Source organism: Pteronotus mesoamericanus, unplaced genomic scaffold (assembly GCF_021234165.1).
Source record: "Pteronotus mesoamericanus isolate MK-2021 breed Mesoamerican mustached bat unplaced genomic scaffold, CSHL_Meso_final contig_68, whole genome shotgun sequence".
NCBI lineage: Eukaryota > Metazoa > Chordata > Mammalia > Chiroptera > Mormoopidae > Pteronotus > Pteronotus mesoamericanus.
Genome location: NW_026555234.1, coordinates 24,145,478 through 24,159,478, shown reverse-complemented (window position 1 = coordinate 24,159,478; position 14,001 = coordinate 24,145,478). Strand labels below are relative to the sequence as shown.

The following is a 14,001-nucleotide window of genomic DNA, read 5'->3' as shown; positions in this document are numbered from 1 at the left end:
ATTTTTTTTTTTTTTACTTTTATTAGCATTTATTTTATGCTGAATTTACTCCCTTGCCATAAGTTTTGTTTCTTCAGTTTCTACAGGGATATCTTTTCCTTCTCTGCAGCCTCCTCTTCTGCTTTAGGAACAATCTGCTCTTTTTCAGTGAGGATCATCTCCATGTGTCAGGGAGAGCTTGTGTACAGGTTAATCCACCCATGAGCTCTATAAGTTCTGTGCCACATCTTGGGAGCTTTGTTCACCTGAATGTACTCAGTGACCAGAAAATCAACATCTCAACCCTTCAGTTCAGCATTACTCTCTGCATTTTTAAGCATGTGCAGCAAAAATTCATCACTCTTTTTAGGGGTGTTGACCCTGTATGCAGCCCCACTGTGTGACCTGGGCACACCTACCAACTCCACCATTGTAATGATGGAATGGCACACATTGCTTCTATATAAGTGATACCTTTCAGACATGTGGTGGCTTTTCTGACATGCATACCCTTGATGGCCTGGGCAGTTTCACAAGTTTTCTTAAAGTGAACATGAAGATTTGAACTTCTTGATCTGCATAGTTTTGTGGTCTTTTCTGGGTCAAGTAAATAGTGGACCATTTTCAGAGTTCACAGTTTGCTTCTGGGAAGAGCTTTATCCATGGTTATTATAAGAATGTTGGCAGAATCTGCTGTTTTGTTTGAGATAGAGGGCACAGACTGCCTTATTAACCTCTTAGCTATGTGGTAACCTCCCCAAATCCTCTGGTCCAAAAATACTTTAAGATTCCACTTTTTAGGTATTCTATATTAGCTTTAATTAAGAGAAAGAGGTTGGCCAGCTGTCCAGTAAGAGTATTACAGTGAAGTAGTTCTTCAGGTTCATTATAGTTTAGGACTTGATCTTCAGCCTTACGTATCTTGAAGGTAGTACCCCTCCCACCCCCCGCCGCCTATTAGCCCAGAGTTAATGAAGCTTTAGATGTTAAGCTGATGAGTAAGCTGATAAGAGACTGATGAGTACACTAGAGTGGAACTTAGCTATTACAGTAGAGACATTTTCCAGTATCTGGATACTCGGATACTCCTGTCTCAAATTCAGGCATCCCTTTCTAGTACAATGGTTCCTGGAAATCTGAATTCATAAGGCGCCATGGAATCAGAACAAAGAATGTTTGAGGAACGTGCCGTCCAAGCATTGGGAAAGCCCATTCTTGCCCTACATCCCTGAAACCAGGATACTTCTGACTTTCAGATTCTCTGCCACTCTTCTTTAGACAGTGCTGAAATAAACACTGTCATTCTTGTTCTTCACTCCCTCTTTCCAGGCTGATCATTCCCTTTGCTAGCACCGCTTCCCCTTTTTTTAGTGGAATTATTAGATTTTAGCTACATTAATGCCATTGATTTTTATGTTACTTTCAGCTACGTTACCTTAAGTTACTAAATTTATAGCCTCATGGATTGTTATGGTTATGCTTTCCTGGAAGGGGCATTCAGGACCCACTTTCAATTGATTTCCACCCTAGGAGACAATTATTGCTGCTGCTCTTAATACCCATTTTTTTGTCTTTCAATTATATCATTCCCTGAATTGTTAACTACTTTAATGTCAGGACCCTTAAATTGGGAATATTAACTATTCATGAAGGTAAATATGGGAATAGGCCTGAAGCAAGTTGAAGCAATTTTTTTGAAACCAGATGCCACATCTTTTCTGTTGCAGAGGTGGAAACAGCAGCAGTGAGTGCTGGAGACATATCTTTGGTAAACCTGCTCTAGGCTCAGAAGTTCTTCCCGCAGGTGGGCAGTTTTCAGAACATTTCCTGTGAGCTTTAGGCATTTAGTAATCCCAATGCAGTTTTCCTTTTTCCTGGTGAATATAGGACACTTGAGGCCTAGAAAGTGGTGAGGGGCAGAATGTCGAAAGTAGAAGAGTGAAGATGTGAAGGATTTCTGCAAAAAGTGAATTTTGTATTTTTGCTGAGGTGAATCTTGCAATCCTAAATGTCTAATAGGAATATCATATTTTTATGGCTTTACAGTGATACTAGGGAACTGTTCACCCACTTCATTAGATTTTTAAGGGGAGAATCTACCAGATTTAGCATGGTTTTTCTGGAAGTACATCCACAGTATACAGTATAACTTGGAAAAAAGCAAGAGAGAGGAGAGGAAATGGGTAGGCCTTCCCAATGTATTAAGTGAAATAAACAAATGTTAATAGTGTGTATGGTATTCTGTCTTTTGAGTAGGAAGAAAGGATTATTAGAATATATGTACATATTTATTTGTATTGTATTAAAGACACAGGAAGGATACAAAAGAAACTAATGAAGGAGTTGCTTGTGGAAGGAAAGCGGATAGAGATGGGGTAGATGTGAGGCTTAGAGTATATAACTTGTTATATAGATTTGATTTTTGAACCATATGAATGTATTACCTATTCAAAACAAAAAATAAATTAAAAAATTCACTTTTATGTGTATCACTAACAATATTGCTTTCTACTCATACTTACTGTTTTACTAAAATTATGTTTCTTTTTATAGTTCAAAAAAATCATTAGCGATGACACTTTATGAGTTGATATCTGCTAATTATGACCACTGAAGACCAATTTATAAGCCAGGTTAATTGTTAATAATACAGGTCAGAATACTTATATGGGTTGGTGAGCCTCATTCTTTTTCAGTAGGGAAATCCACCCAGAGAACCAGTGAAGGTTAGAACATTGATTAATATAGATTCAGATCAAAGGGAATTGGATCATATTAATTACATGCTTTGTACATCTTTTTTCATAATAGGGATATACTTGCCAGGCATTATAATTAGATCAGCCTTCCAGATTAGCTTTCTCTGATTCATGCAGGAATATGCTAACAAATTCTTAAACTCTCTGATACTATTTTCCTTTTCTTTGGAATCCATGAATTATATGATGTCTGAGGTCTTGGCAAGGGCTAAAATTCTAAGAATTTGATCACTTTAACAGTTTTCATCCTCATTATAATGAATAAATTGTCATTTTTATGTATAAATCAGTCCTTTGTAATTTTGATTGGTGTAAATCAGTTTACCTAATAGTTTTTGAAAACCTATCAAAATCTGTGCAACAAGTTTGGTAACTACAGAAATTACTTTCCTTTAACCATCTTATGGTGTCAGATTAAATTTGAAGTTGAGTTTAAGAACATCGTCAACTACCTAAAAGTAAACTGCTGAAGCCAAATTGGGCAGGGAATGTAATCTCAGAGGCCAATTCTGGACTTTAGAACTAATCTTAGTATCTGCTTTGTTAGTCTGAACCTATCCCAAGGCGGACCTTTGTATACCAGCATTAATTGTATCAAGAATTGCACTGGTATTTTACCCTTGAACTTTCCCTCTCCAATCAAAGTTGTCCTAGCTTATTAAAGCCCTAAGGAAGGTTTTATTTTTCTTCTTGACTTTCTAAATATTAGGTTATTATACTCCTTGTGGCTCTCCTCCAGTAATATCAGTTATTGTAATTTTTTCCATATGTTTCATACTAGTGCATCCAAGAATAGGTTTGGCCATCCAACTGGAATGTTATTTTTTTATCACTATTTTCATAATTCTTAATGAATGTGAATGTAGGAAATCTTTCCAAATATGCCACCTTGACAGTTATTAAAAAGTGTGATTAATGTGCAATGTGATTTTAAATTTTCTGTTGTCAGTACAACAGTCTTACTCTTTCCCTTCTAGTACAATCATGTTTGAAGTTAAGAAGATCTGTTGCATCGGTGCGGGTTATGTTGGAGGACCCACATGTAGTGTCATAGCTCAGATGTGCCCTGAAATCAAGGTAACGGTTGTTGATGTCAATGAATCAAGAATCAATGCATGGAACTCTCCTACACTTCCTATTTATGAGGTAAACCATTTAAAACAACTCTTTGTTCTTAAGCTCTTTGTTTTCTTACTCTTTTTGTGAAATAATTTACTATTGATATAAAAATGTATGACTGGAACTGATAAGAAATTATATGAAAAAATTTAGATATATAGTATGGACATCATGATTACAGTTATGTCAAGCATGACCATGGAAAATGACTGGAAAGAAGTATATTAGAATATTATTAATGATTGTATTAGTACAAGGAGATTATAGGTAATTTTTTCTCTCTCTTTGAATTTTGTCTGTTAGTATGGTTACCATACTATAAGAAAATTAAAAAGTGGCATTCCGTAAAAATAAAATAAAACTAGCTGTTTATAATATTAATACATATGTCTGTTATATTTTTTGAATTATTGTACTTATATCAGGTAAATATTGGATAGATAAATGGTTACCTTAATATTTAGTGTTTAGTAACACAAATTTGGTTAATTAGAGTTTCAAAATTTCTGTGAATTTAGGGTAGGGAATTTATAGTTAAGAAAATGTGCTTTAAACTATTTTATTAAGCTTAGTCCCATTTTTTATTATTTCACTGTAAAATGAGTTTATGATATGCTTTTGAAGGCCAATAGGGAAGCATTTAAAATTTTTATGGTAGCACTTTCTATCATTCATATATATATTCTCTGCCACCCTCCCCCCAACTCCTCTGAAAAACTTTGTTATTTATAAGACTGTTATTAACCATAGTCTTTAGGCACGTTTGGCCTTTGGAAGGGGAAAGCTCAACTCAGTTCTATCTGCTATTTATAGGCATATAAAACAGAATTCCATGAAAAGCACCCATAGATTAGTAGCAACTCATATTTGAACCAGGCATAAGATTTAAAGAAAAACACCAAACCCTCTGTATGTGATAGCTTCTGTTTGTGGTTTATCCTTTCTTCTACCAGATGACCTCCCCATAGTAGTCCTTTAAATACCTCAATATTAGAGCTTTCTTTCCCTACTATAAGTATAACATTACAACTATATTTGGTTTGGGGATATTTTTAAAAACATTTTGGAATGATGACTTGATAAAGAGTTTTATAATTCTGATATCCATAAAAGGGCTACAGTCATCTGAAACCTTGTGAGCTATATTTATATTCAATCATTTAGTAACTAATTCTGCCAGCAGTGTACTTTAGTCTTTAAAAACAAAGGGCACCCATCAGAATGGCTAAAATTATTATTACTGATAATACCAAGTGTTGACATAGATTTAGAGAAACTGGAATTTTATATACTGTTCGGCAATGTCTAGTAAAGCTGAAAATACATATAGTTCATAACCTGGCAATTCCACTGCTAAGTGTATATCCAACAGAAATGCATACATATGCACACCAAAGACAGATATTAACAGTGCTATTAGTAATAGTCCCAAATGGAAAACAACCTAAATGTTTGTTATTAGAAGGATGGGATACATAAATTATAGTTTAAATCCTGCAATAAAATACTACAGTGCACTGAAAATGAATGAAACTACTCCAGCATGCAGGAATATGGTTAAATTTTCACAAAACTAATGTGTTATCAGACACAAAATAATATATACTGTATAATTCCATTTGTGTAAATTACAAAAATTGACAAACTAATCTACTTCAGCATGATGATAAGTTGAGGTAGTGACTAGACGAGGACACACTGCAGGCTTTGATTTACTGTTCTAACTCTTCATATGGATAGTGGTTACATAGGTGTGTTCACTTGTGAAAATTAAACTATACATCTTTTATACAAATGTTTATGTACTTTTCTGTATTTTTAAAAAGATTTTATTAGTTTATTTTTAGGGGAAGGGGGAGAAACATTAATCTATGGTTTCCTCTTGCATGCCCCCTGCTGGGGACCTGGCCAGCAACCCAGGCATGTGCCCTGACTGGGAATTGAACCAGTGATCCCTTTGGTTCCCAGGTTGGCACTCAATCCACTGAGTCACACCAGCCAGGGTTATTTTTTATTTTATTTCAATTAAAACTTTACTTAAAAACAAAAAAACAAAGGGTATCTTGAACTAGAAAAAAAAGTATAAATTATCTGTAATATATCAGAACTAGACTTCTTTATTGGAAAAAAGAAAAAATTAGTTACCCAGACATATTCTCTGGCCAGGTTCTTAATTGGTCAGATTCTTATTATTGGTATTTCCATTATTTGAAATCTGAATTATTCTTCCTGAGACTTCAGTGCTTTAAATTTTAAATAGTGTGTTGTAGCAGATCCAGGATGGTGGTGGAGTAGGTGGAAGCTGCACACACCTTCCAGGTCCAGAGTGGGATTACAACTAAATTATACCACAATCAACCTGAAGAACAAACTGAAAACCAGCTGAACATAAGTCTTATGACAAATTATTTACAAAAGAAGCCACATGGAAACTGGTGAGAAGGGCAGTGATATGAAAAGGGCTGGCCCTGGACCTATAAGCAACAGTTGAGAATCTGGAGGGATAGCTCACCTGAAAAGTTCCCTCCAGAGGAGCAAGGGATCTGAACCCCACTCTGGGCTCTCCAGCCCAGAGCACCAGAGCCAAGAAGAAGAGCCTAAATAACATCTGGCTGTGAATATCGGTGGAAATTCCATCAGCCAGAGAGACGGGAGTAACCGAGGTGCCCTCTTAAAGGCTCAGCACACACAATCTTGGTACTAGCCACTCATCCTGGGCTCTGGTGGAGGGAAGGCGGCTTGGAGTAGACTGGAGTCTTACAGGGAGAAACTGGGTTGTGTACTTTCAGGGAGAGGGCTAAAGGGACAGCCATCATGGTCCCTATTCTGAGTCCTTTTCTCACATTGCCCACAGATGCCATCTTCCCTGGGTTAAGCATTCCACTTAATATAGCATCAGCTTGGGGGAATGCATTAGCCCACCCTCCTGACTCCCTGTTGCCCTCCCGTGTTGAGTTCAGGGCCTTGTGGAAGAGTTGGCTGTCTCTAGCCAGCCTGGGCCTGCAGAGCAGACTTCCTTGGGGAGGCTCTTGAGGTCAGGGTCGACTTGAGGGGTGGCAGAGACTGAGTTGTGTGACTCTATGGCAAGGGCCATTTTTCCCTTCGCGTGCCCGATCTGCACCACTGTTCCTGTGTAGAGCCCTCCTTCCATACAGCCAAATCTTGGTCTGTTTTAGCCTGATGAATTCTGCTGGCCTCACCCTGATGACTCCCAGAGATCCTGCCCCACCACAAAGGTCTGCAGGCCCCAAGTGGGTGGTGGCTGGCCCAAGTGAATACAGAGACTTTTGCTGAGTGCCTCAGACCCAGCATGGTGCCAGGTTTGAATCTGTGTCAGCCTTGTAAACACTACTCACCACAACCTGGTGACTCACTGAGAACCTACCTCATGCAACTTGCATACTCCCAGAGGCTCTTTCAGTGACTGATCCTAACAGCCAGCAGCAGAGGCAGAACTTGGGGTGCCTTGGCCTATGCTGACCTGCCCCCAGGCTCAGTGCTTGTGAAAGCTGGCCTTGGTACTCGGCGTGGCCTCTCCCGTGCACACCAAGGCCCAGTAAAGGCAGTTTAGGTTGCTTTGTAGCTCCAAACAAGTAGCCCAGGGCCAGTTACAGGGAGTGTCTGATGTTGACCTGTACTGGAGCCCCTCTCAAGAGGCCCCAGAACCTACACACCAGGTGGTGGGTATCAGGCCACATCAGAGCCCAGTTAGCTCTACAGCACAGTCAAAGGGAGATCTCAGCAGGCACCAGGTACTGTTGGGGCCAATTCTCCTTCGTGGTCATTCCTCTGGACAGCAGTTTGCACACGGCGATCAGGGTCAGTCCTCATAGCCAGTCAGCTTGAGGACCAACCCAACCCACAGATGGAAAAACAACGATCAGGACTCAACTACAATAGGAAGGCTCACATAGCCTACAAAAGAGACATTCTTGGAGCACCTAGTTCAGGTCATCAGGGAGACTGTACCACTGAGCCCCATAGAACACCTATTACATAAGCCACCATGCCTAGACTGGGAGACATTGAAAATCTACCTAATACACAGAAACAAATACAGGGAGTCAGCCAAAATGGTGAGACAAAGATACATGCACCAAATGAAAGAACAGGAGAAATTTCCAGAAAAAAGAACTAAGTGAAATGGAGGCAAGCAATCTACCAGATACGGAGTTCAAAACAATGTTACAAGGATGCTCAAGGAGCTTAGGGGAAGAATGGATGAACTCAGTGAGAACTTAAAAAAAAGAGAAAGTAAGCACTTAAAGGCACAAATTATAAAAAAGAACCAGTCAGAAATGAAGAATATAATAACTGAAATGAAGAATACATTAGAGGAATCAACAGCAGATCAGATGAGGCAGAGGATCAAATCAGCAATCTGGAAGACAAGATAGCAGTAAAAACCCAAAGAGCAGCAAAAAGAAAAAAGAATTTTAAAAAATGGGTATAATTTAAGGGGCCTCTGGGAAAACATCAAGTATAATAACATCCACATCATAGGGGTACCAGAAAGAAGAGAAGGCAAGGGATTGAGAATCTATATGAAGAAATAATAACTCAAAACTTCCCTAACCTGGTGAAGGACAAGACTCACAAGTCCAGGAAGTGCAAAGAGTGGGAAACAGGATGAACCCAAAGAGGTCCACACCAAGACACATCATAATTAAAATGGCAAAGGTTAAAGACAAAAACCTCTTATGAGCAGCAAGAGAAAAAGCAGCTAGTTACCTACAAGGGAGCTCCCATAAAACTATCAGCTGATTTCTCAACTGAAACATTTCAATCCAGAAGGGGTTGGCATGAAGTATTCAAAGTGATCAAAAGCAAGGGACTACAACCAAGACTACTGCACCCAGCAAGACTGTCATTTAAAAAAAAAAAAGAAAGAAAGAAACTTTCACAGATAAGAAAAAGCTGAAAGAATTTATTACCACCAAATGAGTATTACAAGAAATGTTAAAGGGGCTTCTTTTTAAGAAAATTTTTTAAAGATTTTATTTATTTACTTTTAGAGAGAAGGGAAGGGAGAGAGAAGGAGAGGGAGAAGAAACATCAGTGTGCAAGAGATACACAGATCAGTTGCCTCTTGCATGTCTCCAACTGATGATCCAGCCTGCAACCCAGGCATGTGCCCTGATTGGTAATTGAACCAGTGATGTTTCGGTTCATAGGCTGGCCCTCAAAACCCTGAGCCACACCAGCCAGGGCGAAAGGGACTTCTTTAAGAACAAGAAAGAAAATAAAAAAGAGGAACACAGTTATAAAGAATAACATAGCAATAAATATTTACCTATCAGTAACTACTTTAAATGTAAATAGATTAAATACTCCAATCAAAAGACGTAGGGGAGCTGAATGGATAAGAAAACATGGCCCCTGGCTGGTGTGGCTCAGTGGATTGAGTACCAGCCAGCGAACCAAAGGTCGCAGGATTGATTCCCAGTCAGGGCAAATGCCTGAGTTGCAGGCCAGGTCCCCAGTAGGGGGTGAATGAGAGGCAACCACACATTGATGTTTCTCTGCCTTTCTTTCTCCCTCCCTTTCCCTCTGTCTAAAAATAAATAAGTAAAATCTTTAAAAAAATTTATTTAAAAAACTCTTGTAAACGTGTATGTATCCAACCGAGCATCTGACTATATAAAGCACATCTTGATGGACATAAAAGGAGAGATCAATAGTAATACAGTCATAATATTTTTATTATGGGATTTTTAAAAAAGATTTTATTTATTTATTTTTAGAGAGAAGGGAAGGGTGGGAGAAAGGGAGAGAAACATCAATTGTTTGCCTGTTGTACATGCCGCAACTGGGGAAATAAGCTGCAACCCAGGCATGTGCCCTGACCAGGAATCGAACTGGCAACCTTTCGCTTTGTGGGATGATGCCTAACCAACTGAGCCACACTGGTCAGGGCCATAATAGGGATTTTAATTCTCCATTGACATTAGTGGATACATCATCCAGAAAGAAAATCAACAAGGGAAAAACAGCTTTAAATGACATACTAGATCCAATGGATTTAATTGATATTTTCAGATCATTTCATCCCAGAGCAGCAGGATATGTATTCATTTCAAGTGCACATGTAACATTTTCTAGGATAGACCACATACTAGGACACAAAACAAGTTTCATTAAATTTAAGAAGATTAAAATTATATCAAGCATCTTCTCTGACCACAGTGGTTACAGTGGCTATTGTCAACAAATCAACTAACAAGTGTTTGTGAAGATGTGGAGAAAAGGGAATCTTTGTGCACTCTTAGTGATGATACAGATTAGTGCACCCGCTTCGGAAAAGAGCATAGAAGTTCCTCAGAAAATTAAAAATAGAACAGCTTTATGACCCAACAATTTCTCTTCTGGGTATGTACTTGAAGAAACTAAAAACATTAATTTAAAAGAATATATGCACCCCCTATGTTCATTGCAGTGTTATTTACAATACCCAAAATATGGAAGCAGTCCAAGTGCCCATCAATAGATGAGTGGATAAAAAAGCTATGGTACATATATATGATGTAATATTACTCAGCCATAAAAGAGAATGCAATTTTATCATTTGCAACAGCATGGATGGACCTAGAGGGTATTCTGCTACGTAAAATCAGTCAGTCAGAGGAAGACACACCATATGATTTCACTTATGTGGGGAATATAAAGAACAAAATAAATGAATCCACAAAATAGAAACAGACTTATAGATACAGGGCACACACTGAGGTTGTCAGAACTTTTCGGGGACTGTGTGAAAAAGGTGAAAGGATTAAAAGGTACATACTGGTAGTTACAAAGTAGTCCCAGGGATGCAAAGCACAGCATATGGAATATAGTCAATAATATTGTAATAACTATATATGGTGTCAGGTGGATACTGAAAATACCGGGGTAGGGGAACACTTTGTAAAGTATGTGGTTGTGTACTATGCCCTACACCTGATACTAATAGAAAATTGGCCTTGACAGCCTCTTCTTGGACTCTGGAGAGGATGAATAAACAAGGATGAATAAAGATATAGTTTTGTTAGTGGAAAAATGAAATAAAGGTGATTGACATGTTGGTAATCTTAACTGTCTGGAATTGAGAGGTAAAATATTCTGAAGAAAATAAAAAGGGTAGTGTTGGATCAAGGACTTGCGAGTAGTAAAGGTTCAGAGCAGTACAGATGTCCTCGACTTATGAATGGTGTTACACTCAGATAAACCCATTGTAGTAAGTTGGAACTGTTGTAAGTCAAAAATTCATTTAATACACCTAATCTACTGAACATTGTAGCTTAGCATATTTTAAACATGTTCAGAACGCTTAAATTAACCTATAGTTAAGCAGTTATCTTGAGTTTCATCTCAAGAGTAATTGCCTTCCTCTTCTCACCAGAAGTAGGAGACACAGATGTTTTATAGACATGGTATCCAAAAAATGCAGGCAACACATTACACTGTAGGGTAGAGTATCCCTCATCATCACTGCTGCTGGCCTGAATCATGAAAAAGTATGGTACTGTGTATCACTACCTTGTGAGAGATCAAAATTCAAAATTTGAAGTATAGTTTGTACTGAATGCATATCATTTTTGTATCATTTTTAAGTCAAAAATTGTAAGTCAGGGACTGTCTGTAATCTCAATAGAGAAGATAAGTAAAAAGATTTATCAGGCCACATTGAAAACCACCTCAATATACTTAAGGTCCATGAGTTTATGTTTACTGTGGTTCTTTCTAATCTTATAGGCTTATGTTTTATGGGTCAAAGCTGTATTAATAAAAAAGTAGTCATTTTTTATTTCATGAGAAAGAAATAGTAATGACTATAGGTGAAATGTGGTAATAAGATACTAAAGTTTTCACTTAGAAGATAGTACAGTAGGTACTGTTAATATTTAACAATTAAAACATTTTGTGTGCTACCATATTTATTGAATAGTCATTGCTTTTTTTGTTAACTTTGTTCATTAAAAAGTTTAATAACTACGTTTTTAAAAACAAAATGGATAATTTGCTTTTCTTTTTCTGTGTAAAGATAATTTTACCCTGTGACAGGTCTTGAGTTCTTCCATAAAAAGTACCATATAAATTCTAAATACTAATTATGATAATTACATAATGAGTCTAATGAGAGGTAGAACCTATATTGTTAACTGCTTCTGCATCACTTTTGGAGATTACAAATATTCTATTAGATTTAGTAGAATAATGTAGTTGTTAATTTTGAGGTCTTATTGACGCTTAGTATAAATTCTGCATTGCTCTGATTTTAGTTACTTTAATTTAAATACAGTATTAAGAGATTATATATAGGACTAATTTAAATTTCCTCTGCAAGATCTCCAAATCCCATAACCCTTTAGTCTCATTTTGTAGAACCTACTATGATTGTTGACATTATATTCATGGTTTCAGTAGTTCATATATTTTGCTGGTCCTAGTGTATATTTTAGTCAAGTTAATGGAAATTGAATTTACATTTTATACTTCCTATAATTGCTTATGTTCAAAGACTTCAGAACCACGAAGAAAAGTGAATTGCCTCTGGATATAATTCTAAACCTGTAGCTCCTGAAGTGACATTTTACTTTGCTATATACATGGATAGTTACATAAACAACTATAGGATTGTGGGTATTGTTTGAACCTCTCCCCCAAGAAAAGTAAGCTTGAGTGCTTTAGGGTTTCTTTTTTTTTTCTTTTTATTATGGAAAGTTTCAAGTGTAATAAAAGCACAGAGAATAGGATAATGAATCCCCATAGGCCCATCACCCTGTCTCAATAATTTATCAACATGGGTCACCCCCCTCGCACTGCTACCATCCTGATTATTTATAATTTTATCTGTAAACATTTCATTATGTATGTCTAAAAATAATTGTTTTTAAACCTAAGCACGTCACCATTATCACTGCTAAAGTATTAAACAGTTTCTGATATTCTTGATAAAGAATATCAAGAATTCTTATCAGTGTCCTTCCTCCGTTTGTTTATTTGAAATCAGAATCCAAGTAAGACTCATGTCCAACAGATTTTTATCGCTTAAGTGTCTTTTAAGACCAGAATATTTTAATCTCTCTTTCTCTCTCTCTTTTTCTCTTTAGTTTATTTGTTGAAGAAACAAAGTTGTTTATCCCATAGAAATTTTCAGTGTGCGTTTTGCTGATTGGACTGGTCTGATGAGATTTAGACCTGATATTTTTTGGCAGGGAGAGGGTGGGACTACTGGTTAGGTAGTGTTGCACAGCTTAATATTCTTAACATTAGTATATCTCCTGTTAAATTGTATGGGAGAAATAACAGTTTTCATTAGAAGTGCCTCTTGCCCTGTCCAGGTACAGGTTGGTTAGGGAGTAGTCCTGATAGGACAAGGTTGTGGGTTCCACTCCCAGTCAGGGCACATGCAAGAATCTACCAATGAATAATGCATAAATAAGTAGAAAAACAAATTGATGTTTCTTTCTCTCTCTCCCCTGCCAAAAAAATCAGTTTTTTATAAAAGTGTTTTTTACGATAGAACTTAGGAAAAATACATGTTTATGTATGTGTAAATATTGACTGTTTCCCAACCAGTTATTTGGCCTAAATTCTTGAAGGCTAAAAAATCTGTGTTCATAATGACAATGTGAAATCAAATGTTTGCTTGAAATCACAGAAGATGTTGAGTTTTCTGATAATTGTGTTGATACTCAGAGTTAATTATTAACTCTTATGAAAGAATCAGGCACATGGTAAACAATGACAAAGCATTAAAATTAGCTGCTGCTTTAATTGTGGTAAGTTTAATTTCTTTATTTAGTAATGTTACATAATATACACTTATGGCCTTTGGTGTATGATCTTTTATTTTTCTACAAAGGTATTTGAGAGCAAGTCTAGACCTTTAACTTACAGTATAAACTTCTGCTTTAACACATGTAATTCTGTACTGTTAGGTTATCACATATGACTAGTAAATAGTGTGTACAGCTCCTTTCCTTTTTTTCTTTTTTAGCCAGGACTAAAAGAAGTGGTAGAAGCCTGTCGAGGAAAAAATCTCTTTTTTTCTACCAATATCGATGATGCCATTAAAGAAGCTGATCTTGTATTTATTTCTGTAAGTATTTTCCTTTGCTGTGTGAATTTTAATATATTCTTGTTTGTACAGGAGTTTCAT

At 36.9% G+C, this 14,001-nt stretch overlaps 1 protein-coding gene across 3 annotated transcripts in view; it reads left to right on the top strand.

Moving 5' to 3' along the window:
• The window catches only part of UGDH (UDP-glucose 6-dehydrogenase), a 28,654-nt gene that overhangs the window by 2,492 nt on the left and 12,161 nt on the right, over nt 1–14,001 (top strand). For 2 of the 3 annotated variants that reach the window (XM_054582060.1, XM_054582062.1), the window contains exons 2-3: nt 3,716–3,884; nt 13,840–13,941. In XM_054582060.1, the coding sequence (XP_054438035.1) occupies nt 3,716–3,884; nt 13,840–13,941 (271 nt within the window). Of the gene's footprint in view, nt 1–1,706; nt 1,784–3,715; nt 3,885–13,839; nt 13,942–14,001 lie in introns of all 3 variants that reach the window. The other variant, XM_054582063.1, reaches the window with a different exon arrangement.